The sequence below is a fragment of the Thermothielavioides terrestris genome, chromosome 3 (assembly GCF_000226115.1).
Source record: "Thermothielavioides terrestris NRRL 8126 chromosome 3, complete sequence".
In the NCBI taxonomy this organism is placed as follows: domain Eukaryota; kingdom Fungi; phylum Ascomycota; class Sordariomycetes; order Sordariales; family Chaetomiaceae; genus Thermothielavioides; species Thermothielavioides terrestris.
Genome location: NC_016459.1, coordinates 504,497 through 527,441, shown reverse-complemented (window position 1 = coordinate 527,441; position 22,945 = coordinate 504,497). Strand labels below are relative to the sequence as shown.

Genomic DNA, 22,945 nt, shown 5'->3' with positions numbered 1-22,945 from the left:
TACGCAGTGTCTCCAGTGTCTCCAGTGTCTCGGCCATGGTGGGCCAGTCTAGACCATTCCAACCTCAGGTGCTGGCCCCGAGCTGTCATGATGAGATCAGCGGCCCGGGGAGCTCCGGAGCCCGTTTGAACCACCCTCACGGTCGTCCAATGACACAACCCTCGGATTCTCAATTCCTCATTTTCCTCTCACGAGCATTTCTTCAGGCAAGTGAGGCCCCTCTGTCGACGAGATTGAACACAACAACATGCCTCCTGCTCATACCAAAGCCTGTTCGCGTATCGCGATAGTAGGTGTCGGCCAGGTTGGTGGCGCGGCTGCATACGCCCTGATCCTCAGCGGCGTAGCGAGCGAGCTGCTCCTGGTTGATGTCAAGATCGAGTTGAGGGACGCCCAGGTGCGCGACCTCTCAGACGTGGCATACGGCATCGGCGGAGGCACGCGGGTGCGGGCTGCGACGCATAGCGAGGCAGCGCAGTGTGATATCGTGGTGATCACGGCAGGGTCCAAGTACTTCCTGGGTGAGTGAAGCCAGGAGAAATACAACCTGACAACATAAGTTGAGCTGACATGCCTGGCGGTTTAGGGGAAACAAGTATCCAACATATGCATCGCAACATTGGCGTTATGCGCAGTGTGATGGGCTCTATGACATCCTTTAGACCAGACGCGATTATACTAGTCGTGGCGAACCCGGTCGACCTGCTTACAACGCTCGTCCAAGAACTTTGCAGACTGCCAAAGTTCCAGGTCTTTGGTACAGGAACTTTCCTCGACTCCGTCCGGCTCCGCGGTTTGCTGGCCGAAAAAACAGGGGTACGTCCGTCGTCGACCCGTTCACATGACCGACATCTAGAAAACATGGCTAACTAATGATGTGATGGACCCTCTAGGTTTCCAGCAGTTCGATACAACTGTCAGTCATAGGCGTCCACGGTGACACCCAGGTTGCGGCATGGTCGAGCGCTACCATCAACGGCGTGCCCATCGACCAGTTTCTCCCCCCGGAGCAATGCAACCACGCCGATCTCGCGAACGAGTGCAAACATATCTCGGAGGACATTTTCCGCGCCAAGGGGGCAACGCCGTTTGGCATCGGCTCGGTCGTGGCCAGCATCTGCACCTCCATCCTCCTCGATAAAGGCGACGTCCAGCCCATCAGCCATTTCCAGTCAGAGCACAGGTGCTGCTTCAGCCTACCTGTGGTGCTGGGGAGGAAGGGGATAATGAGGACGGTTCAGTTGCCGCTAAGCAGCGACGAGAAGGCCCACCTTGCTCGGTCAGCCGAAAGGTTGAAGGAAACGTTGGAGCGCATCAAACACCACTAGCTACTTGAGCCGCCGCTTAATGGGGACGCTTGAGGGTGTTTGGAAACGGCGGTTATCGTCATCCGTTTTTAACTAGGTCGTTGGATATGACGAGGAAAAAAAAAAAAAAAAAAATATGTATCCTAGCAGTAGCCTCGAAGTGCCAATGGCAGTATTTGTCGACAGTACTCTTGTCTCGTAGCCGTGTCCTGGCTTTATGCCAGGGTTGCGAGTAAAATAATACTCAGGTGAACCCCCCCCTTTGCCCGTCCCTAATCACTATGCATATTCTGGCTCCAGAAACACCATCCCAGGTAACAAGACAAGAAACCTTGGAGGGAAAACAAAAGAGCTACCGATACACAAGAATTTTTTTTCTTTTTCTTTTCTTTTTTCCTTTTCCCACCGGACTGGCTTATAACTACTGATAACCGAGATTTACTAACCAAGGGGAGATATGGTGCCCATAAACAACGACCCGACCACCGTCTTCGACATCATGCCTTCTCGCTGTCCACCACATGCCTCTTGACCGCCAAAAAACTGTCCGGGCTGACCGAAATCGAATCAATGCCCGCCTGAACCAGGAACTTCGCAAACTCCGGATGGTCACTTGGCGCCTGTCCGCAAATCCCAATCTTGCACCCCTTCTTCCTCGCCACCTCGATCACCTTGGCGATCATCCACTTCACGGCCTCGTCCTGCTCGTCAAACAGCTCGGCCAACTCTCCCGAATCCCGGTCCACCCCGAGGGTCAGCTGCGTCAGGTCGTTCGACCCGATCGAAAACCCGTCAAAATGCTCGGTAAACCGCTCCGCCAGTATCACATTCGAGGGGATCTCGCACATCACGTACACCTTCAGCCCCTTCTCGCCCCTCTTCAACCCGTTCTGCTCCATGACGCGCAGCACCTTCTCCGCCTCCCCCACCGTCCGGCAGAAGGGGATCATCACCACGGCGTTGGCAAACCCCATCTCCTCGCGCAGCAGCTTGATGGCGCGGCACTCGAGCCCGAAGCCCTCCGCGTAGCGGGGCGAGTAGTAGCGCGACGCGCCGCGGAAGCCGAGCATGGGGTTCTCCTCGGCCGGCTCGAACTCGGCGCCGCCGACCAGGCCCGCGTACTCGTTGGTCTTGAAGTCGCTCATGCGGATGATGGCCGGCTTCGGGTACACGGTCGCGCACAGCGCGGCCAGCCCGTGCGCCAGCTTGTCGACGAAGTAGTCCGGCTTGTGCTCGTAGCCCGCGGTGAGCCGCGCGATCTCCGCCTTGGCTGCCTGGTCCTGCAGGCGGTCGAAGCGCACCAGCGCCATGGGGTGCACGCGGATCGCGTTGGTGACGACGAATTCCATGCGCGCGAGGCCGATGCCGTCCGCCGGCAGCCGCCACCAGCGGTAGGCCGCGGAGGGGTTGGCAAGGTTGAGCATGACGTTGGTGCGCACAGCGGGCAGGCCCTTGAGGTCGATCGTGGTGGCGACTATGTCGGAGATGCCTGCGTAGACGAACCCGACGTCGCCTTCGGCGCAGGAGACGGTGACGTCCTGGCCGGTGTGCAGGACGTAGGTGGCGTCGCCCGTGCCCACCACGGCTGGCACGCCGAGCTCGCGGCTGACAATGGCGGCGTGGGACGTGCGGCCGCCGTGGTCCGTGATGATGGCCGCTGCCCGCTTCATGATGGGCACCCAGTCCGGATCGGTGGAGACGGTCACCAGAATGGAGCCGTCGACAAACTTGCCGATGTCCTTGACGTCCTCGATGAGGCAGAGCTGGCCGGACACAGCCGCGTCGCCAATCGAGAGGCCGGTGGCGAGAACGCGACTCTTGTTCTTGACGGTGTAGGTCTTGAACACGGCAGAGTCTTGACGGGAGTGCACCGTCTCAGGGCGGGCCTGGACGATGAACAACTCCCCCGTCGTGCCATCCTTGGCCCATTCCATATCCATGGCGCACCCGTAGTGCTTCTCGATGGCACAAGCCCAGCGCGCCAGCTGGAGTATCTCATCATTAGCGAGTACGAACGCCGCCCGCTCTGCCTTGGAGGTGGGTACGTTGCGAGTGGGAGCGTGGGGGTGGTGGTGATGACTTCGGCCGAGGATCATCTTCATGGCCTTTTCGCCGCGCTTCTTCTGGATGATGGGGACCAGGCTTGGGTCGTCCAGCAATGGCTTGAAGACCTGATACTCATCCGGGTTGACGGTCCCCTGAACGATGTTCTCCCCCAGGCCCCAGGCGGCGTTGATGAGCACGATTTTGTCGAACCCGCTCTCGGTGTCGATGGAGAACATGACGCCGGAACCCCAGGCATCCGAGCGAACCATCCTTTGCACGCCGACGGACAGTGCGATGCTCATGTGGTCGAACCCCTTGGCCTGGCGGTAGCTGATGGCCCGGTCGGTAAACAGCGAGGCATAGCAGCGGCGGCAGGCATCCAGGAGCCTATCCTTGCCCCAGATGTTTAGGTACGACTCCAGCTGACCGGCGAAACTCGCGTCAGGCAGGTCCTCAGCCGTCGCGCTAGAGCGGACCGCCACCCGCAGGTTCTCGACGCCTGTCTTGGCCGAGAGCTTTTGGTAAGCGGTGGTGATGGCCTCGGCCGCATCTGCTGGCCATGATCCGCGGAGGAACAGACGGCGGACTGCCTGGCCCGTCTCAGCGAGACTTGCGTGCCCGGCTTGCCACTCCGAGATCAACGGGCCGATCTTGTCCCGGATGCCGTTGGCATCGACATAGTGCCAGTAAGCGTGCGAGGTCGTTGCAAATCCAGGCGGCACGGCGATTCCCTTGCTGCTCAGGGCGCTGAGCATCTCGCCCAGGGACGAGTTCTTCCCCCCGACGAGGCCGACATCGCTGCGCAACAGGTGCTTAAAGTCGCAAACAAGAGGGTTGGCGTCTTCATTCGATGCGCTCATTTTTGGAGAATCGCTTGCGGATATGCTCGTTTGAAAAATGCAAACCGGATCCAGCGGCCAAGGGAAACAGGAGCGGACGAGAAGCAAATGAAATGCTCTCAGATCTGGGAGACGTTACGATGCAAGAGATTTGCAGGATGTCCCTGCAGTCATGCTACTCCAATCCATACAATCTTTGTACAGTCTTACTATCGTTCCGCATGAAATCACTGAGATGAACCCGGCATTGTCCCAGCTCCGCAGCTTCGCATCAGATCATGGACCTAGCGCGATTATGACGGGATGAGGTCATAACCAGGACGTCATGATGCAACAGTCAGCCGACCGAGACCACCCTCCTAGAAGACCCAATCTAGCCGGCGCTGTCCGGTGTAGAATGGGCAACGCCTTCCCGCCTCCGTCGCCGGTGCCGTGTGTAGCCGTTATGGAGGCGGCCACCGTCTAGGAACGCAAAACGACAGAACTCTCTTTTTGGGACAGTTGTAGGCATGGCTCCGAGCAAGTCAATCAATTAAAGTATAAGGTTCGAATTGGATTGAATTGCGCGGTGGTGATTGACACGGTTGATGTCAATTCTCGTCAATCGCCATATATATCCTTAACCACCCACGTTTTTCGGCTCTTATTGGCTGGCTTAGTTTAAAAGTCGAGATGCCATGACTCTGTAACTACAGGTACCTAGCTCCGACTGCATGCCAAGCCCAGGGAGTGGGAAAAAACAAGGCGGTTGGTGGTGGCTGTGGTGGGCTGGCTGAGCTGGGCTGGACTGGACGGTGTTGGATCCACTGCGCAGGCTCAGGAAGATGAAGCTATCACGATGCAGGCAATGCACACCGCTGGGATCAATCGTCGTGTTGAAGATGATGTATACTACACTCCAACCCTTGTTTGTTTGTTAGTTCGATTCTTCGCACCACTTTTAACAGGGCCCTGCAGCCAATCAAACTTTGGCTTTTTACCCCCACTGCTCCATTAACCCGCTCAGGCACTTCACACCCTGCTGTCCCAGAATCGACCAAAATCAGCCACGCTAGCCAATTCAACCAATCAGTCTGCACATGCTGATGGTAATCCACTCTAGGTACCAAACTAACAAACAAACAAGGGTTGGAGTGTATTGTGGGAGAGGTCCTCTTCAGGAGCCCAGTCTTGGGCGGCAGTTGGGCACCCAGGCTGGTGGATCCTAATCTCGGTGGGCCGGCCCGGGATACCGGGCCGGGCTGGTTCTGACAGGCGGCATCTTGCGAGGCGCCAGCTTGTATGTGGTCTGGGCAATCGAATCAATTCGAACCAAGTCAATTACAGGCCCAGGATTGATTGACAGCAGGGTCAAATTGCGTTGAATTGCGTTGGATTGGATTGAATTGAGTTGGATGGAGTTGAGTTGTTCGGAGCTACGATTTTAGGACCCCGAGGCTCGACGTTCTTATGTGAGTGAGCGTGTAGTTCTATACCCTTTTGAATAAGTAGACAGGGAACATTTATATGCAGAACACCGCCTGGCCTGTCCAGTGGCGTCGACACCGCCCAGTGCGTTAGGCACCTATGCTTGGAGAAAGCGACCTGTCGCCTTGCGCGAGCTTCCAATTGGTTGATGCCATCGTCACCCTGCAGGACGAGGCAGACCGCTAGGTATGGCTGACTTGAGGGCAGCCGGGACTGATCGTGTGTGTCACTTGACTCAACTGTTATTTTCCCCGCGCCCCCTGATCATGTCTCGTCATTCATGCTGGCCTCATTGCAAGCGAAGCGGCCCTACAATCGCGCTTCGTTCGAGTTGATGCAGTTAACCACCCCGACCCTCCTCCCATGGATCCACTAAGCGCCTTGAGCATTGCCGCCGCCGGCGTACAGTTCGTCGACTTCGCCACCAGGCTGCTCTCGGACACGGTCGAGATGCACAAGTCGGCCACGGGACAGACCGATCGAGCCGCTCTATTGAAGCGGGTCGCTAGCGACCTCGATTTCCTGACATCCCGGATTCAGGAGAAGCGGTCCCAGTTCCTGGATACCGCGCCCGCCGGCTCTCCGGATGCCATATTTCTCGAGGCTTGCAAGCAGTGCAATGAGATTAGCAAAGAGCTGGCTGGTGTCCTCCAGACCTTGGCCGTGGAAGAGTTGCCGCAACGAAGGCGCAGGTCGGCAAAGGCCCTGGGTGCCGCCATCCGGGGAATACTGTCCGACCGCAAGATCACGGAGCTCACGACAAAGTTGGAGACCGTTCAGCGGCAAATGCAGATGGCAGCGCTGATATCCTTGTGGTATGCATGTCCTCAGTTCCCCAGGCGTTTCTCGCCGCTGGCCAACTGACCCTTGGTGCCGACGTGACAGGGAAAAGGCGCAAGAACATGGCAGCGCCCTCAGCCTAGCCTCCCAGCAACAGGCGGACATGGTTGCAGCACTGGATCGCGTTGACGCGACTACACGAGACACTGCCAACTACCTGAGGGACCTCGCAAGCGAAGACAGTACTCGTTTACAACGGCAAGATCGGCAGCAGCTGATTCGGGCCATGTGGTCGGCCAAATGGTCGCCGCGAGCAAGGCATCTCGACGCAGGGCCAGTCGATACCACGTTTACCGAGTTGGCCCGGGTGCACATCGTGGACAGCCTCAGATTTCCATCGCTCGAGGACCGCGAGGACGCAATTCCGCGGGCACACGCGCGGACTTTCGAGTGGCTGTTTCAGCCGCACGCAGACAGGGGGCCTGACCCGGCGCCGTCATGGTCCGACTTCCCAGCTTGGCTTGAAGCAGACACGCGCGAGATATACTGGATCACCGGCAAACCAGGGTCGGGAAAGTCGACTCTCATGAAGTTCGTGACACGCCATCCCCGCCTCCGAGAGCATCTCTCCGTATGGGCCGGATCGCAGCAGCTGCTGGCGGCATCCTTCTACTTCTGGAACGCCGGGACCGAGCTGCAGAAATCCCACGAAGGGTTGTTGCGAACGATCCTCGTGCAGTGCATGACACAGCGGCCTGACTTGATACCTCGTGTCTGCGAAAGGCGATGGGCATGTCTGGAAATGTTCGGTCTCGGAGCCGCCAGTGACTTGCCGCCTTGGGAATGGGATGAACTTATGGAATGTCTGAAGGGCGTGGCATCTCAAGCAGGGCGCGAATACCGTCTGGTTCTTTTCATCGATGGACTGGACGAGTTTGCTGGCGACCATACGAAGCTTGTGAACCTTGTCAACGAAGTCAGTCTCTGGGATGGGGTCAAGGCCTGCGTCAGCAGTCGACCCTGGAACGTGTTCAACGACGCTTTTCACAAGAAGCCCAGTCTCGTGACCCAGAACCTCACCAAGAACGATATCGACAAATACGTCAAGGACAATTTCGAGTCGCTACCCGCATTCAATGAACTTCGAGGCATGCAGCCTACCGTGGCCGCTAGACTCCTTCAGGACATCGCGTCGAGGGCGCAGGGCGTGTTTCTATGGGTCGCCGTCGTCGTTCGAGCTCTCGTCAGCCGTCTCACAGAAGGAGACCAACTCGCGGAACTGCAGGCAACACTCGATGAACTGCCGCAAGACGTCGAAGAGCTGTTCGAGGCTATTCGTCGCCAAATCAACGCCAGGCACCGAGCACACTTGGCCCGGTATATCCTCCTCAAGCTCGCCTCATCCGCATCCGGGGACAATGTGAAGCTTCCTGCCGTGACTATGCTGTTGGCTGACGAGGATGAGGAGGGCCCGATCCACCAGGGCCTTTCTCCCATGGACGAAGCCAAGGAAGCGAGCATGATTGCTGTGATGCGCCGTCGCCTGTACAGCCGAACCATGGGGCTCCTCGAAATCGGGCCTAGAGGAGAAGTGCAATTTTTTCACCGCACCGTGTTGGAATGGGTCACACGCAATGAGAACCTTGCAGCCCTCACAAGTGACGCATCGGCGGACTTCGACCCGCATCTGGAGCTCCTGAAGGCACTTACAACCGAGTTCACAAGCCTGAAGCTTGGCTGGATGTATGAAAGGCTTGGTTTTGTCTTTCCCGGACCCCCCACGATGGGTATCGAGGCGTCGGTATTCTGGCATTTGTTTGAACACCGTCTTCTTCATGCCGCGTTGGTCATCCGCAACCCTCGGAACGACGCCAGGGTCGTTCGGACGCTGCAGAAGCTCGTGGATTATGCGTATAAAACAGCCCGGCTAAACCGCTATGACGAGAGCCAGGTATTACAAATGCTCCTTGGCAGTCCGCCTAATCAACCCCGTCGCGTCAATGACCAGCTGGACATGGTGCGCTTGGCAGCGAGGTCTGCGGTCTTCCCATTCGTTGCCGCCAAGATCGACAAATTCGTTCTGCGCAACCATGAGGACCTGTTTGCGCTCCTGTTGAACGACATCGTCTTCGGCTACACTCAGTTCAGCGACACACGGTGGCGATTCCGCAACGTGCGCCTTCGAGAGGCTGGGTACATCCTCTTCCAAGAAGACCTAGTACCGCTGGCAACAGAAAGCAGGCTTGATTTTGTATCGGAGTTGTTACGCGTCGCACCGCACACTAAGAAGAAACGTGATGCAATTCGGCAGACAAGACAACAAGCGGAGCAGTTGCTGCGTCGCGGACCTGATCCAAAGAATCCAGAACAGTGGCTTTTTCCCGAGGTGGGGATATTTCTGAGTGAAATCGTCAAGACCCTTCGGAGAGAGCTCAGGTTCGATGTGCGGGTATGGAGGCTCTGCGTCCCACAAAGCCGGCGAGAACCGAAAAAGCTTAGGGACAACCCAGAAGGGTAACTGGGCAGAGATCATCGACCGACTCATGATCAACTGACTCGATCATGAATATCGGCTCACTCCCGTCGGGCGAGTAAACACTTGCAGCGGGTGGCTGATCATCTTCACGATGAGCAGACGACCGACGGGGGTTCAGCAAAAGGCTGAACAAGCCAACTGGGGATCGTTCCGAGGCGAGTCCATGGCAAACAGTCATATGTTCCAGCGACGGGACCTTTCCAGCATCGGGAGGTGAGTGCTGCGCGAGCCTCTTTCGGCGGACTGCTGCGAGTTTGCCCGAGGCAGAACATGGTATCGATCCGAGACCGCCTCTTGACTCTGGAGGAAAGATCCGGCTCTAACCAAGTATCTTAGGCAGGGCAACAGCGAGCGACCAACCGAGGGCAAACGCTGCGTCGACTTGATGCTACGCAGGGCTGCTCAGGGCATTTGTGTCGGAAGACTGGTCGCCACGATACCCCTGGTTGTCATGGAAGCAGAGCGCCTACGCTGGGCGGAGTGGAGTTAAATGGTCTTATTTTCGACAGCTGTCAAGTTGGATGCGGGGGAAAGGATGCTCTGGGTAAGGTTAGAATGGGCAAGCACTCGCACATAATATCCTGATCATGGCACGCGTGTCAGGCTGGTCCGATCATGCCACGTTGTTACGGTGGACTCGAGATTAAGGATGGTCGAGATGCTGGAATCTTGTGGTTAGAAACTTGAAGTTTTTGCGTCGTTGTTGCAAAGAGTCATCACGCTATGTGTGGGCTAGCTGTCTAACCCCTCAAACTCATGTCCAACAAATGCTGGTTGTCCGAGAAAGAAAACATGATCCTCATGCCGATGCTCCAACATGGTCCAATAAGATGAAGAAAATTGCGAGACTTTTGAGCGGTTCACATGTTTGATGTTGATTCGGACAGGTCAAGGTAGTGCCTTGGGTTTTGTGTACCCTGCAGGGGCCGTGAGTTGTGGACTTCTTGAGTTGATTGATTATTCACAGTTCTAGCTTGTCTTGAGCCCTAACAAATGAATGGCCATGCTATTCAAGGTGTGTGCCGAATACTGACGCCATGAGCCTCCCTTCATACCTTTCTGCCACGTCCCGGATGGTGGCCGGCTCACTGAATTGCTGTAAGAACTCCATGACCCTGCTCCCTGCCAGGTGTGGTGTTGAGTCGGTGAAACACAACTCGTATGTACTAATATTCTAGTTATAAAGATGATAAATAAGACGGAGCCATCATTCTTTCATGATCAGCGGGGCAACAAGTCCTCCTTTGTTCTTGTGGCTTCACCTGGCCACGGGCACCTAGGCAGAGTCGATTGACCACGGCTTGCAGCTGGCCCTCGAGTTTGCTGCAATAGAAATTCTTTCATTGATAGTAGCGCGTTGTGAGAAGGAACCGGCGTTCGGCGTGTCATGATCGGCACTGCAGTAGATGTATAAGAAGGGGTTGCTCTCAGTGATCGTTGGAGCTCCCGGCAGCCACTCAACAACCAAGACTCTACTTCAAGTCATTACATCATTACTTTCACTTCACACTACACCAGCAACACCCAAGCGACACAAATACCTGACACCATGGCCTTCTTTGGACCTGGCTGTGCCTGCCGTGGACCGTTGAAGCGGTACTGCAGGAGCAAGGACGGCTGCGCAGGGTTCCAGTACAACGAATCGGTATTGTGCTCGGGATGCGTAAGTATGTCCTGCTCTTCTTCGTGATTCATAGCTTACGTTCTCCTTTCTCCTGCGCCACAGTACCAGACATGCCAAGGTCTCAGTCCCGTTGTCACCTGCAAATGCGGACAGCCACTCGACGCCAAGAAGTGCAAGAATCCTAAGCGGTGCGCCAGAATCCCACCAGCTGGAAAAGACTACTGCAAGCATTGCGTGAGTTGCTCACCTGTATCCGTGTCTTCAGCTTTAAGAGCATATCAGCGCTACCATGCCATGCATGACGTTCACTGACTCGCCTCACCCAGGAGGGCAAATGCGACTCGTCGTCTTCCTCCGGCCAGTCCACCTCCAAGCACAAGGGCTCCTCGACTTCCTCCAAGCAACCCTGTGTCTGCAAGGGAAGCCCGTCGTGCAAAGACCCCCGCCACTGCAAGTCGACGACCGGTTCCTCCGCCGAGCTCCAATGCTCTGCCTGCCGAGTAAGCTCAACACAACCTTGTTCACTCCGACCATCATCCCTTGCCCGGCTAGCGAATGAGTTCCTAACCATTACTGCGTGACTTCTCCTTCCTCGTTAGGCCGCGGGTTGTCCCTCAGCCAGCACCTCAACCTATCCCCCGGGCAATAGCGGCAGCTACGGCGCCGGCTCCGGCACTGACACCGACTACGACACGGGCTACGCCACCGGCCTCTCAGCGGGTTATGACGCCGGCTATGCCGCCGGCTATGGTGCCGTCTACGGCCTGGACAACTACTCAGCCTACTAGTCTGGCTACGCCCCCGAGAGTAGCGGCACTAATCCTGCGGGCAGTGTCCAGTGACCGCTATGGAAGTCACAGGTGACTCAGCAAGGTTCATAGGGATCATGGTCTGGAGAGGGAGGAAGACCTGGAGTCTTTGAACAGGGGCAGCGGCCTCTGAGATTGGGCGGCTTTCTTTCTTTCTTTCTTTTTTCTCATTTTTTTTTTCTGCCATGGAATCTAATGGAAATGCTGGACCTGTATTGAACTGGGGCGGAAAGTTCTGCGCCAGCTCACACCAGCGTTTCGATTCAGGTCTACTCCTTTTTCTTTCTTTCTTTCTCTCTCTCTCTCTCTCTCTCTCTTTTCTTCTTCTTCTTCTTCTTCTTCTTCTTCTTCTTCTTCTTCTTCTTCTTCTTCTTCTTCTTCTTCTTCTTCTTCTTCTTCTTCTTCTTCTTCTTCTTCTTCTTCTTCTTCTTCTTCTTCTTCTTCTTCTTCTTTTTCTCATCCTCTCGGCGAGGGAGTACGGCGCGCGGTGGATTTAATTAGAGGCCTACAGGTCACATTCAAATGCAGGAAAAGAGAGAATAAAATATCTCTGGCTGCGCGGAGTGGCACTAGGGTCGTATGCCTCCTCCTCGTGGGGCGGAGTGCAAGCAGGAAAAGTGTCCGCTCTCGCGTCCTGCTAGGGCCCGTTGCGACGATGGGCGAGCACTCGCAAACTCGTCGTGGCATCAATTCGGCTGCTGCTTTCCTCGTGGATCGTGCTGCCAAGTATGTGGCGCTGAACGATCAGAACCAACAATCCAGTCTCAATTCATGCTGCTGGAGAAGCCGCTGGCTGAACTGCCGCTTCTGCAAGGAGTCCATCTTCCCTGACTTACAGATGTTGAATGATTGCTAAGCTCTCTGGAGGTAACCACCGTCCGCAGCTCTGGAGGAAGATGACCCCCAAGACGTTCGCTGTGCCAAATTGAACTCCAATGACAAGGGCGCTTGGAATCCCTTTCCGAAGGGCGTCGTGATATTTGCTGCAAAGACATAAAGATCAAACAGACAAACCTAATTCAGAAGTATCGAGATATTGGGGAAGTTGGGGAGACCAGCCCCGAAGCCATGGCACCAACTAACTTTTTAATTCCCGTATGTATACCAAGCATATCCAGTGGTCTGTCTCCGCAGCCAAGGGGGCCGCAAACTCCATAGTCTTCAGTCTGATCCGTCCAAGGAGTCGTGCCACTCGTTACTCCGACCGCTGGACGATGTTTTTTCCAACGTCAGCGTTAATCCCGCTCACCCTATTTCCTGCACCGTCCATACAGTTTGCTGGGCCGTTCTCCGCATCGAGGAAGCGCCTTGCTTACTGTACCCCACCCATCGGCAGTTAGCCACATCAGGATATTGGCATCCGGGGAGTGGGCGGATCATCGAACAACCACGACCAAGGTATGAGGTCGTATTTCCTTACCTGACTCCCGCATCCAACAACCCGTCCCCTCCCCCAACACATATACGCTTTTCACCTTCCTTCCTCACCCAGTCAGTGTCCACCACCCTACCTTCGACAAACCAACCATGCCCCCCCAACCACAACCGCCAATGCACATAGCCATCATCGGCGCCGGCATCACGGGCGCAACGCTGGCGATCGGCCTCGCCCGCCGCGGCGTGTCCTTCAGCGTGTACGAGCAGAGTGCGAGCCCGACCGAGCTGGGCGCGGGGCTGGGATTCGGGCCGAACGCGGCGCGCGCGATGCGCATCGTCGACGAGAAGCTGTGGGCGGCGTTCATGGCGCGCAGCACGCGGCGGGATCTGCGCGAGGCGGATCCGCGCCGCGGGGCGAACGGGGAGCGCAATGGTGGGGATGGGTTGAAAAAATGGGATGAGGAGGGGAGGCCTCTTGCGGTGCAGGGAGAGGGCGAGATAGAGGAGCCGGTGTGGATTGAGTTCCTTGACGGCACGGCCGATGTGGATGCGCGTGAGCTGGCGCCGGCGTTTAGGGTGTTTGCAAGGTTCGGTGACGGGCACGGCGCGGTGCATCGCGCGCGGTGGCTGGAGGTGCTGATGGGCATGGTGCCGGACGGGGTGGTGCAGTTTGGCAAGCGGCTGGCTGGGATCGAGGACAAGGGCGACAGGGTGGTGCTTCGGTTTGAGGATGGGACCACGGCCGAGGCGGACGCGGTTGTGGGCTGCGACGGCGTCAAGTCGAAGGTCAGGGAGGTCGTGGTTGGGGGGCCGGAGAAGGAGGCTGCGAGGTGCGGGTACAGCGGCAAGTATGCCTATCGGTGTATGATTCCGATGGAGAAGGCCATGGAGGAGGTCGGGAGGGACAGAGCGGGGTGTACGAGTCTGTGGGTGAGTGCTGCGGAGGTTCCTAGATGAGGGGTTGGCGGGAGGGATCTGGTCTCAACCGGGCCAGCGGGATATAGCGGAGAGACGATTCACTGATTCACTGACATGAGCAGATGGGCCACGGAAGACACTTGCTGACCTTCCCTGTGGGCGAGGATGGGCCAGGCCAACTGCTCAACCTCGTCGCCTTCGTCACGGACTCGAACGAAAACTGGCCGATCAAAGACGCTCGGAGCCTCACGCTGCCAGCCACAAGGGACGATGCGCTTCGGGATTTCGAGCAGGGCGGCTTCGGCAAGTCTGTGCAAAAGCTTCTCCGGCTGACGAAAGACAAAATGGACAAGGCAAGTCTATTCCCAACGACAGGCTCTCTACATACAAAACAGAAAGCTAACTCATCCTCGCATAAACCAGTGGGGCCTGTTCGACCTCGCAGCCCATCCGCTACCGACTTTTTACGCCGGCCGTGTCCTCGTCATCGGCGACGCAGCGCACGCCAGCACGCCGCACCACGGCTCAGGGGCCGGTTTCTGCATGGAAGACGTCGCCGTGCTCACGTCGCTCCTGGAAGAGCTAGCGAGCATCGACGACGCAGCAGCGAGAGACGTGGGCCACGCAATTAGGTCGGTCTTCGCCGCGTTCGATGCCAGCCGCCGGGAGCGAGACCAGTGGCTGGTGCAGAGCAGCCGACGGGCGGCGGACCTGTACGAGTGGCGGCTGCCGAACACCGGAAGGGAGCACTTCGAGGCGATGAGGAAGGATATCCAGGGGCGCCAGGCAGTCTGCTGGGGCATTGATCTTGATGCAGCAGTTGCGGAGGCCAAGGCGGATCTGCGCAGACGGCTTAGCGGCGATGTCAAAGCGTGAGGTAGAAACATACAAAACCTCTACCTGTTCTCCAGCGGATATTTCTCAATAATGGTGCTGCCGGTTTATGACATTGATCAGGGGCTTTCCCTCGCTCAGGTTCTCGAGATTTTTCTCGACGACGGCCTGGATGCGAGCAAAGAGCTGCGGCGTCTGCCAACTGACGTGGGGAGTGATGAACACATTGGGCGCCGTAAAGAGCGGGTGGTTGTCCGGCAACGGCTCGGGATCGGTCACGTCCAGCGCCGCGCCCCTGATCTTGCCCTCCCGCAGGGCGTCGAGGAGGGCATCTGAGTCGATGTGCTTGCCGCGTGCAATGTTTGAAACGAACGTCTTCCTCTTGGACAGGATCTCGAACTGCTCCCGGCCGAGAATGTATTCCGTGGACTCGGTCAGGGGAAGGCTCAGCACCAGGATGTCGAGGTCCTGGGCGAGGAATTCGTTGACGGCTTCTCTCGACTCGCCGTGGAACCATCTGGCCGGGATTACGCCGTCGGGATCGCCTGTGCCCGGGACGCAGTAGCTGTCGTCCTTGCGAGATTCAGGCGTCGACTTCTCGCTACGCGTGTAAGCGTAGACTTCCATCCCCAAGGCTTGGGCTAGCCGGGCGCACTGCCGTCCAATAGCCCCGTAGCCGAGCACGCCCATGCGGAGACCGGGTGAGTCCTCCGCGGTGACATCGTTCAGACGCGCGAACTTCTCCCGCTTTTGCTGTTCCGCGTAGTCGAGGAAGTGGTGGCGCATCATCAACCAGGAGCCAATGACCCACTCGGCGATCTGGGGCCTGCCGATACGTCAACAACGAGCGTTTGCGCCCTTCAAGGACCCGCTAACTCACGCATGGACTCCGTTCATGGTGCAGAAGATCACGTCTGGCTTCTGGTACAGCTCGTGCGTGATCCACCTGTCGGCGCCGGCAGAGACCAGCTGGACAAAGCGAACCTTTGGCAGAGGTTCCATAGGGGGCGGCCAGACAGTCAAGAGGAGGGAGACGCCGTCGAGCGTTTCCTCCGGTAGCGGCGCCGGCGGGGACATGAACTGTCGAGTGACCCATCGGACTTGAAGCCCCGGGTGCCGCGCTTGGAGGTGGGCGGTCCATTTTTCGTCGCGCGGAAACGGCACGATGACCAGGAGGACGTCGCTGCTTAGGCCGCTGGGCGGCACGCCAGCAGGAACGGGAGCAGAGCCCATACTTCGGCGCTGCAAGTTGCAAATCTCAGGTTGCAGCAGAAGGGTGAGCGGGAACGCGAGAATGCCCGGGCTTTTGTGGTCTGGCAGTTGGAGGAGTGGACTTTAAAGGAGTGGATATCAGGACTTGACGCCGGGGACCTGGGATTCGCTTATCAATGCGGGAGGGGAGCCAACGGGGATGCAATGTTCCGTAGCACATTTCGATTGGTTACCCTGTGGATGGAGCGCCATTGCGGAGCATCTTGTGCTCAGCACGCGATCTCACCAGCCGCCAAGCGGGGGACAGGATCTGGGAGGTGAAGGACGGCGACCCAAGTCTCGTACAAAGTCAGAAGTGAGCGTTCCTCCAAGCACACGCATATATATGGCCGTCGAACAATGTCGACACTTGACGCTTGAGTCACTTGCCCCGTCGCCGATCTTCGGCTGGCTGTCTCCCGGACCAAGATCCCGTCAGCGCAACTGCTTGGATTGCATGACAAGCTCGTATCTGGGCCACTACGGCCAACAAACATTACTCCTCTGCCCCATCACACTGTCAATACATCCACGTCCCCATCCTCAACCCCTCCTCCCCACCATCGCCGGGGGCTCCGCCTCCCAAGCTTCAGCGCCCTCAGGCACCGGGACAACCGCGCTGCGCGTGAAAATATGCACCCCGCTCTTCCAGTCCAGCCCCTTAACCAGGCCGCCCTTGACGCTGACGACGTCCCGCTCGGCGCCGTCGGCCTCGCGGATGCGGTGCATGACGCGCACGCCGCACACGTGGCAGAAGTAGCCGTCGACGGAGCGGCCCGCGTTGCTGGGGCGCGTCCACACGGCCAGCTTCGTGGCCAGCTCCGCCGGCAGCGGGAACAGCCCGCGCGCGGGGAGGACGGCGCTCGTGCCGAAGGCCGAGGCCGACTGCTTGCGGCACTCGGTGCACTGGCAGTGGTAGACGGCCAGCGGCGCCGGCGTCGGCGTGGTGAAGCGCACGGTGCCGCATTGGCAGGCGACTTCCATGGTGGATAATTAGGTATGGTGGATGGCGATGCTGGACTGCTCGACGGCTCGTAATGGCGCTGGCGGCGGTGGTGGAGGCGAATGAATGGAATCGTCCCCTGCTTCCTGCGCGGGGTGAGTCAGCAATCGGCTTTTAATCGTTGGAGCATACTCAGCCCCAGGCGGGGTTACGTGCAATTGGGCGCGCCCTTTCGTCGACGGGGATGGTCTCCCAGTGATGTGGTATCCGGTGTGGCGAAGATTACTCCTGCGAGTGGAGTGCTGGTATACATTGAAACTGCCGCTTGATAGGACGTGTGTAGGTCTTCTCCCGGAGAGGATAACGATTCCTTTCCGATGCCGCGTGGGTTCGCTTCCGGTCCATTGGGAGCGGAGACTCCTCATTCCTGTCCACGGGTGTCATTGACATGCACCTGCGGGCGGTTATATGCGTCTCTGTAACCCACCACCGTGACCACCCTGTTCGTCGAGTTATTGGAGCTTCGGACTCTAATTCTACAAGCCAGGCCGCAGGCCTAGAACTTTGACCACGGAACATCGCTGGGCGCTATTGCATGCTGCTTGCCCCGGTTGCGACATTCCACGGGCGCGTCAACTTTACCTACCTGCTTTGGCACACCGAGATTTTGCGCATTAGCTTTCTCTCGAATTGCGAGCCAGAAGTCTGTAACGAGGTTTTCACTTTCTTGGGGGTCTTTTTGAATCGGCGGCCACGGAGGGGGGCGGGACACTAGCCAAGCCAGTGACAGCGACAAGACAATTACAATGGCGGAACAGCTGTATCAGTGCCACGTTACGGGCTGCAACTGGCGTCAACGGAAGGTCGTATGCTGGAGCTGAATCTGCCTATGTGATGTTTCGCGGAAAAAAGTGCAAAGGCCTCGTGCGATGTATGTGGGTATGATCTATGCTAGTAGCCCCTTCCAGTTTGCCGTATCTTACTCAGGTAACTAGGGAGACTGCAGTCTTGCGATCCTGGAGTTATCTCAATCTAGCCAATTCTCTCCAGCCCATTCTTACCATTACCCTACCCTGCTATCCCACTTCCCTGTAACCGAATCCTAGGAAACGAAACCTGTGACGAGGCAGCCAAACCCCGAACTCCTCCGATAGATGCTAGCGTAGCCTCTCACGCCTTCTCGTCCCCCTTCGGCGGCGCAGCCTTCTTCCCCTTGCGCACATCCACCATGCCCAAGAACGGCGCCACGAAGAACGCGGCCGCGGGCGCGGCCGCCGCCAGCGCAAACACGGGCTTGCAGCTGTTGGCGTAGGCAAGCACGACGCCGGCGAGGTCCGCGGGGCCGACGACGCCGGCGCGGAAGCCGGTGGTGCCGGCGTCGATGACGGCCTGGGCGTCGACCGCCGGCGCGTGCGCGGCGAGCTGCGCCCGCAGGACCACGTCGAAGATGGCGTTGCCGACGACCAGGAAGACCGAGCTGGTCAGGAACTGCGTGAACATGAGCAGCGAGATGGCGAGCGGCACCTCGGCAGGCTTGAGGACCGTCTGGACGGCGAGGAGGCACTGCGGTCGGGAGGAGGTTCAGGTCAGCAACGCTTGAGAAGGTCGGGTGGTGAGTTAGGATGAGGAGGGGTTGGGAGAGGCTGCCGCCACATACCATTTGCAACCCGAAGCCTCGGCCCAGACCGCTGATGAGCTGGAAGCCGACCCATTCTCCGGTCGGGGTGGACGGCGAGAGAAGCGCAAGCAGGCCGGTTCCGACGGCGGTCGTCGCACAGGCGAACATCACGTAGGGGAGGATGTAGCCCGTCCTCTGCACCATGAAGCCGGAGAGGAAGGCGGTCAGCAGCTGGCCCATGATGTTGGGCAGGACATAGGCTCCGGACTTGGAAGGTGACACGCCCTTGACGGCCTGGAAGTAGATCGGGAGGAAGTAGCTGATCATGAACATCGGGGCGAGCATGAGCGCTTGGGTGATCGCCCCGGACCATACGACTCGTCGACGAGCCATGGACACAGGCACCAGCGCCTTGTCGCCGCGGCGCCAATTCCAGACCAGCCAGACGATGCAGGTTGCGCCGGCACCGCAGAAGAGGCCGATGACGACGGACGAGCTCCACGGATACGTGCCGCTGCCGTACTCGAGCGCCAGCAGCAGCATGATAGCGGCGGGGGACATCAGGGAGAATCCAATGAGGTCCAGGTCGCGGAAGAGGGTGGGGAGGGCGGAGACGAAGCTCGGCTTGGGCGCCTGCTCGGGGACGTGCAGGATCATGAGGAACAGCGCGAACGCGCCGCCGACGGGCAGGTTGATGTAGAAGCACCAACGCCAGCTCACGTACTCGGTCAGGGCGCCACCGATGAGAGGGCCGCACACGACGCCGAGCTGGGAAATGCCCATGAACATGCCCATGATGGGGGGCCTTCTATGCAGCGGAACCGAGGCAACGAGGATGACCATTGCGCCGTTGAAGAGGCCTGGTAGACGGCTGTTAGTCCGCATCACAGTGTCGACGTAAGACATCAAGGTGGTGCCGGGGCATACCTGAAGAACCCATACCAGCGACAGCTCGGCCCACAACCTAGAGCAAGGTTAGTGTGAGAACCCGGCCCAAGCCGCGCGATTGTTCATGCGCGGACTCACCAGCATCGTGGACGACTGCGCCGCGCCGCAGAGCACAGAGCCGAGCTCGAACAGCGCAAAGAACCCCAGAAACGTCCACTTCAGCGGAAACTTCTGGTAGATCTTGCCTGTAAGCAGCTGCAGAGGCGCCGATGCGACCTGGTAGGCCGCGGCGTACCATCCGATGTCTGGTGCCCGGGCAGTCGACGTTAGCTGATGCGATGGCCCCGGTAGCACGGGGCGCTGGGCATGGCACGCTGCGGCATCTCGCGCGGAGCCATCACTCACCCTGTAAGGCGTGGAATTCGTCTGTAATGTAAGGCGTTGCGGTGCCCACGATGGAGGTGTCCAGGAGCATCAAGAACACGGCCATGGTCACGGACGCCACGATCACAACCAGCTGTTTCGTGTACTCGTCAGTGCTGGCCGGATGGGGGGAGGCATATGTTTGGTTTTACGGACCTTGACGCCTGTAAGGTGTTGTGGCTGGTTGGACTGCGGCGAACCAGCGGTTGTGCCGCCTTTGACGTCGTTGCCATCGGGCGAACGAGGTGTCTGGTCTGTGGGTGCAGCTGCGGAGGCGGGCTCAACCTGCCCAGTGGTGCTCGAGTGTGCTGAATGCGTCAGCTTTTCCGGTTCGTCGAGACCGGAAAGCTCTGCTGCTGCGGGCTCTGCCGCCTCCTTTCTGATCGCCATTGCCTGAGTGCGGTCTGCAAGCGATACCGCAGTCTATTCCCAGCGGCTTCGTGTAAGCAGGTTCTCACGTTGGCTTGTACGTCTGACGGGAATGGAGAGTCAGCGGCCAAGTTGGCTGGTGCTACTGATCCAGAACTTGAGGAAGCAAGGGAACTCTGTCAATATATATTGATGGTCGCGCTGCTCCCATTGGCAGGTCATGGCAGCCTGGGCAACAGATTCCGCTCGAATCACCACGAACTTCGAGTTTAGGTCAATCCCGAATTCCGTCCAGTTCAGCGCATGTGCAATCCATGTGCGGCCTGAATCTGTGTCGGGAGAGATTCAAGTTATAAGAGCCACATCAGTCCCTGTCAACATTGTAACTTGTTAGGCCCGGACGATTCCATTGCTGCAAGAATATTTGTTTTTTGTTGTGGAGGGAGAGCTGCCCTTGTATCACGGCGTGTAAGTCATGGGTGGTGGAGAAACCCTACCCGCTCGTCGAACCAGGGGCCGGGATTCGGGATTGGAGTGCCAGGAACAGATGTCGGTGTATTAGTAATACAGTCGCTGGCGCGCCAAACAGTCCGAGAAGCTGACGCAGTGGGCCGGGTTTCCGTCCTGGATAAATCCGAATTCCTTCTCCCCTCAACGCTGAGCATCGCGCCACCCTCAGCGAATCCCGCACCCTCTCGATATCATGGACAGCATTGAATGCAGACCGGCAGTGCCCGTGGTAGCCACTCCGGCCCCGTATGGAAAGGCCTGCCGCGGCTGCGCCAAGGCCAAGTGCCGCTGTCTGATCCGGCCTGGGGGTGAGAAAAGCTGTGAAAGGTACTTCGCACAGCAGTCCAGGTACTCCTCGTTTGTAGTGTTTGCTCGCGGGTCTGACTGTCGTGGATAGATGCCGCCGACTGAAAAGGGAATGCATCCCGTCTGTCTCGGTCCGCAAACGCGGCGCAAAAGGCGCGCCCACCTCGCGCACAGGTGAGGATGCCACCTCCCACTCGGGCCATTCCCAAGGCCCCCCCCCGCTGGCAATAACGAGGGCTGATCGCGGGCATGGTATCGATGAGCCAGCGCTGATAGAGGAGAAGCTCGACGGTCTGGTAGCGCTGCTGAAGGACCAGGTCGCGCCGGCCCTAGCCAGTGCCAAAGCGACCGCTGACGTCCTGAACACGCCGTCACCCAGCACGCCCAGCGTCGGCCCGGAGAGGACACCTACCAACAGCATCAACACATACGAGGTATGGAGACTGCACGAGTCCCGCGAAGACATTGAATGCCGGGTATGGAGTATGCTGAGCGCCTGCCACAGCCCGTCGACGACCGCCATGCGGAACTCGACGTCCCGCAACCTGGGTATGTCCTCTTCCCTGCCTCGAGTCTTTGATCGAGCCCTATCACACTGGCCATGTCCACTTACACCGGCTTGCTGGGTCGGTCCTTTCATTGCCCAGGTTGCCCGACTACGTCCCGTCCGTCCCTGCTTGCTCGGTCGAGATTACACCACTCGAGGCGGAAAAGAGCCTGGCGCTGTTCCGCGAGCAGATGCTCTTCTACCTACCGTTCATTTACCTGCCGCCCGGCATGACGGCCCAACAGCTTCGGCAGGAGAAGCCATTTCTGTGGTTCAACATCATGGCCATCACGAGCCAGTCTCTACGGAAGCAATCCATGATGAGTTCGGCTATCAGAGTACACGTGGCCGAGAAAATGGTCGTACAACACCAGAAGAGCACGGATCTGCTTCTGGGCCTTTTGGTGTTTTTGGCATGGTAAGCCTGCCCCGAGACCTCGCTTTATCCACGCAAAACATTGACGCAATTTGTCAGGTCGCACCTCCATCGAAAGGAGAGATCGCATTTCATGCTGATGAGTTCTCTCACCATGTCACTCGTGTACGACCTCGCCATGTATAAACATCCAGCCGAGATGCCCAACTATTTTTGCACGAAATACGGCAAAGATACCACAACGCGGTCCGCAGCAGGGACGACAACCGCCAAAGAGAGAACCGCGGAAGCGCGCAGGGCCACCCTGGCCTGCTTCTACCTGACGTCAAGGTGCGATCCGGTTCCGACTCTGCACTCGACGATGTGTGCCTGACAAATGTCTTTCCCAGCTTTTCCTGTAACGTGGGACGGCTCGAACCCTTGCATGGCGCAGGTTAGTGGCTCCTCCCCGTCGACATAGCTCAGGAACACACCTCTGACGTGTCTAACAGCACTGCTGGATGAGGACTTGCAAGCCCTCGGGCAGCAACCGGAATGCAAGGAGGACATTGTCCTCGTTTCTCTGGTGAAAATCCAGCTTCTTCTCGACCACATCGTCCGCGCGCCCTGGCAGCCCCAGGGAAGCGGGCCGCCGGCGTTCTACGTCGACGCCTTGCACGCCCGGCTGCAGGTCATCAAGCGCGAGATACCCGACGATCTGCTTGGGCACGGTGCGTCGGCTTTCTCCCTCCCCTCGCCTAGCCCCATCACCCACCCACCCCATCTTCTTCCATCGTGTGTCTCTTTCCATCACTAACCGCCTCCCTGCATTCCCACCCATCAGCGATGCTCCAAGCCGCGCTCCTCCACGCCGAGCTCGTCATCCACGAGGCAACGCACCTCAAAGCGCCCCTGCCGCTCCACCGCCCGGACTACTGGCGCCACGCCCTGCTACAGGAGACCCTGCGCACCCTCGGCGACTGGTTCGATGCCTTCTTCGCCCTGCCCCTCGCCCGCCATGTCGCCATGCCCTTCTTCCACTGGGGCCAGCTGGGCCACTGCCTGACCGCGCTGCTGCGCTTGGCCTGGAACACCCCCGCCGCCACCACAGCCGCCACGGCTACCCCCGGTAGCAGCAACACTAGCAGCATCATGCGGGGGAACCACCAACAAAGCAGCAGCAGTAGTAGTAGTGGCG

The 22,945-nt window shown here is 58.3% G+C and overlaps 6 protein-coding genes across 6 annotated transcripts; 2 read left to right on the top strand and 4 right to left on the bottom strand.

Annotated features, from left to right (window-relative positions):
• Window positions 1-247: 247 nt before the first annotated feature.
• Window positions 248-1,328, top strand: THITE_2051934 (uncharacterized protein; the record flags this gene model as incomplete). The annotated part of the gene is made up of 3 exons (XM_003653819.1): window positions 248-521; window positions 587-827; window positions 905-1,328. 3 exons carry the CDS (start codon window positions 248-250, stop codon window positions 1,326-1,328), a joined length of 939 nt encoding a protein of 312 aa, XP_003653867.1.
• A 476-nt stretch (window positions 1,329-1,804) lies between these two features.
• Window positions 1,805-4,213, bottom strand: THITE_2050481 (uncharacterized protein; the record flags this gene model as incomplete). The annotated part of the gene is made up of 1 exon (XM_003653818.1): window positions 1,805-4,213. The coding sequence occupies one exon, from the start codon at window positions 4,211-4,213 to the stop codon at window positions 1,805-1,807; it is 2,409 nt and encodes an 802-aa protein (XP_003653866.1).
• Window positions 4,214-5,921: 1,708 nt separating this feature from the next.
• On the top strand, window positions 5,922-11,387 carry THITE_2095917 (uncharacterized protein; the record flags this gene model as incomplete). Its single annotated transcript, XM_003653817.1, has 4 exons — window positions 5,922-6,474; window positions 6,545-8,657; window positions 10,926-11,099; window positions 11,199-11,387. Exons 1-4 carry the CDS (start codon window positions 6,023-6,025, stop codon window positions 11,385-11,387), a joined length of 2,928 nt encoding a protein of 975 aa, XP_003653865.1. The 5' UTR covers window positions 5,922-6,022.
• Window positions 11,388-14,449: 3,062 nt separating this feature from the next.
• On the bottom strand, window positions 14,450-15,960 carry THITE_2116415 (uncharacterized protein). The gene is made up of 3 exons (XM_003653816.1): window positions 15,418-15,960; window positions 14,604-15,363; window positions 14,450-14,543 (listed from the first exon to the last, which is right to left on the bottom strand). Exons 1-2 carry the CDS (start codon window positions 15,768-15,770, stop codon window positions 14,625-14,627), a joined length of 1,092 nt encoding a protein of 363 aa, XP_003653864.1. The 5' UTR covers window positions 15,771-15,960; the 3' UTR covers window positions 14,450-14,543; window positions 14,604-14,624.
• A 190-nt stretch (window positions 15,961-16,150) lies between these two features.
• On the bottom strand, window positions 16,151-16,919 carry THITE_2116411 (uncharacterized protein). Its single transcript, XM_003653815.1, has one exon. It carries the CDS (start codon window positions 16,770-16,772, stop codon window positions 16,332-16,334), a length of 441 nt encoding a protein of 146 aa, XP_003653863.1. The 5' UTR covers window positions 16,773-16,919; the 3' UTR covers window positions 16,151-16,331.
• A 982-nt stretch (window positions 16,920-17,901) lies between these two features.
• On the bottom strand, window positions 17,902-22,898 carry THITE_125601 (uncharacterized protein; the record flags this gene model as incomplete). The annotated part of the gene is made up of 9 exons (XM_003653814.1): window positions 17,902-18,294; window positions 18,389-19,209; window positions 19,277-19,313; window positions 19,376-19,542; window positions 19,643-19,754; window positions 19,817-19,849; window positions 19,903-19,939; window positions 22,380-22,465; window positions 22,719-22,898. 9 exons carry the CDS (start codon window positions 22,896-22,898, stop codon window positions 17,902-17,904), a joined length of 1,866 nt encoding a protein of 621 aa, XP_003653862.1.
• Window positions 22,899-22,945: the final 47 nt, after the last annotated feature.

Excerpts from the sequence above, each read along its gene's own strand:
- THITE_2116415 (XM_003653816.1), bottom strand. The coding sequence starts at position 15,770 with ATGGGCTCTGCTCCCGTTCCTGCTGGCGTGCCGCCCAGCGGCCTAAGC. Across the intron at positions 15,364-15,417 it reads ACCATGAACGGAGTCCATGC|GCCCCAGATCGCCGAGTGGG; the intron begins GTGAGTTAGCGG and ends ACGTATCGGCAG.
- THITE_2116411 (XM_003653815.1), bottom strand. The coding sequence starts at position 16,772 with ATGGAAGTCGCCTGCCAATGCGGCACCGTGCGCTTCACCACGCCGACG.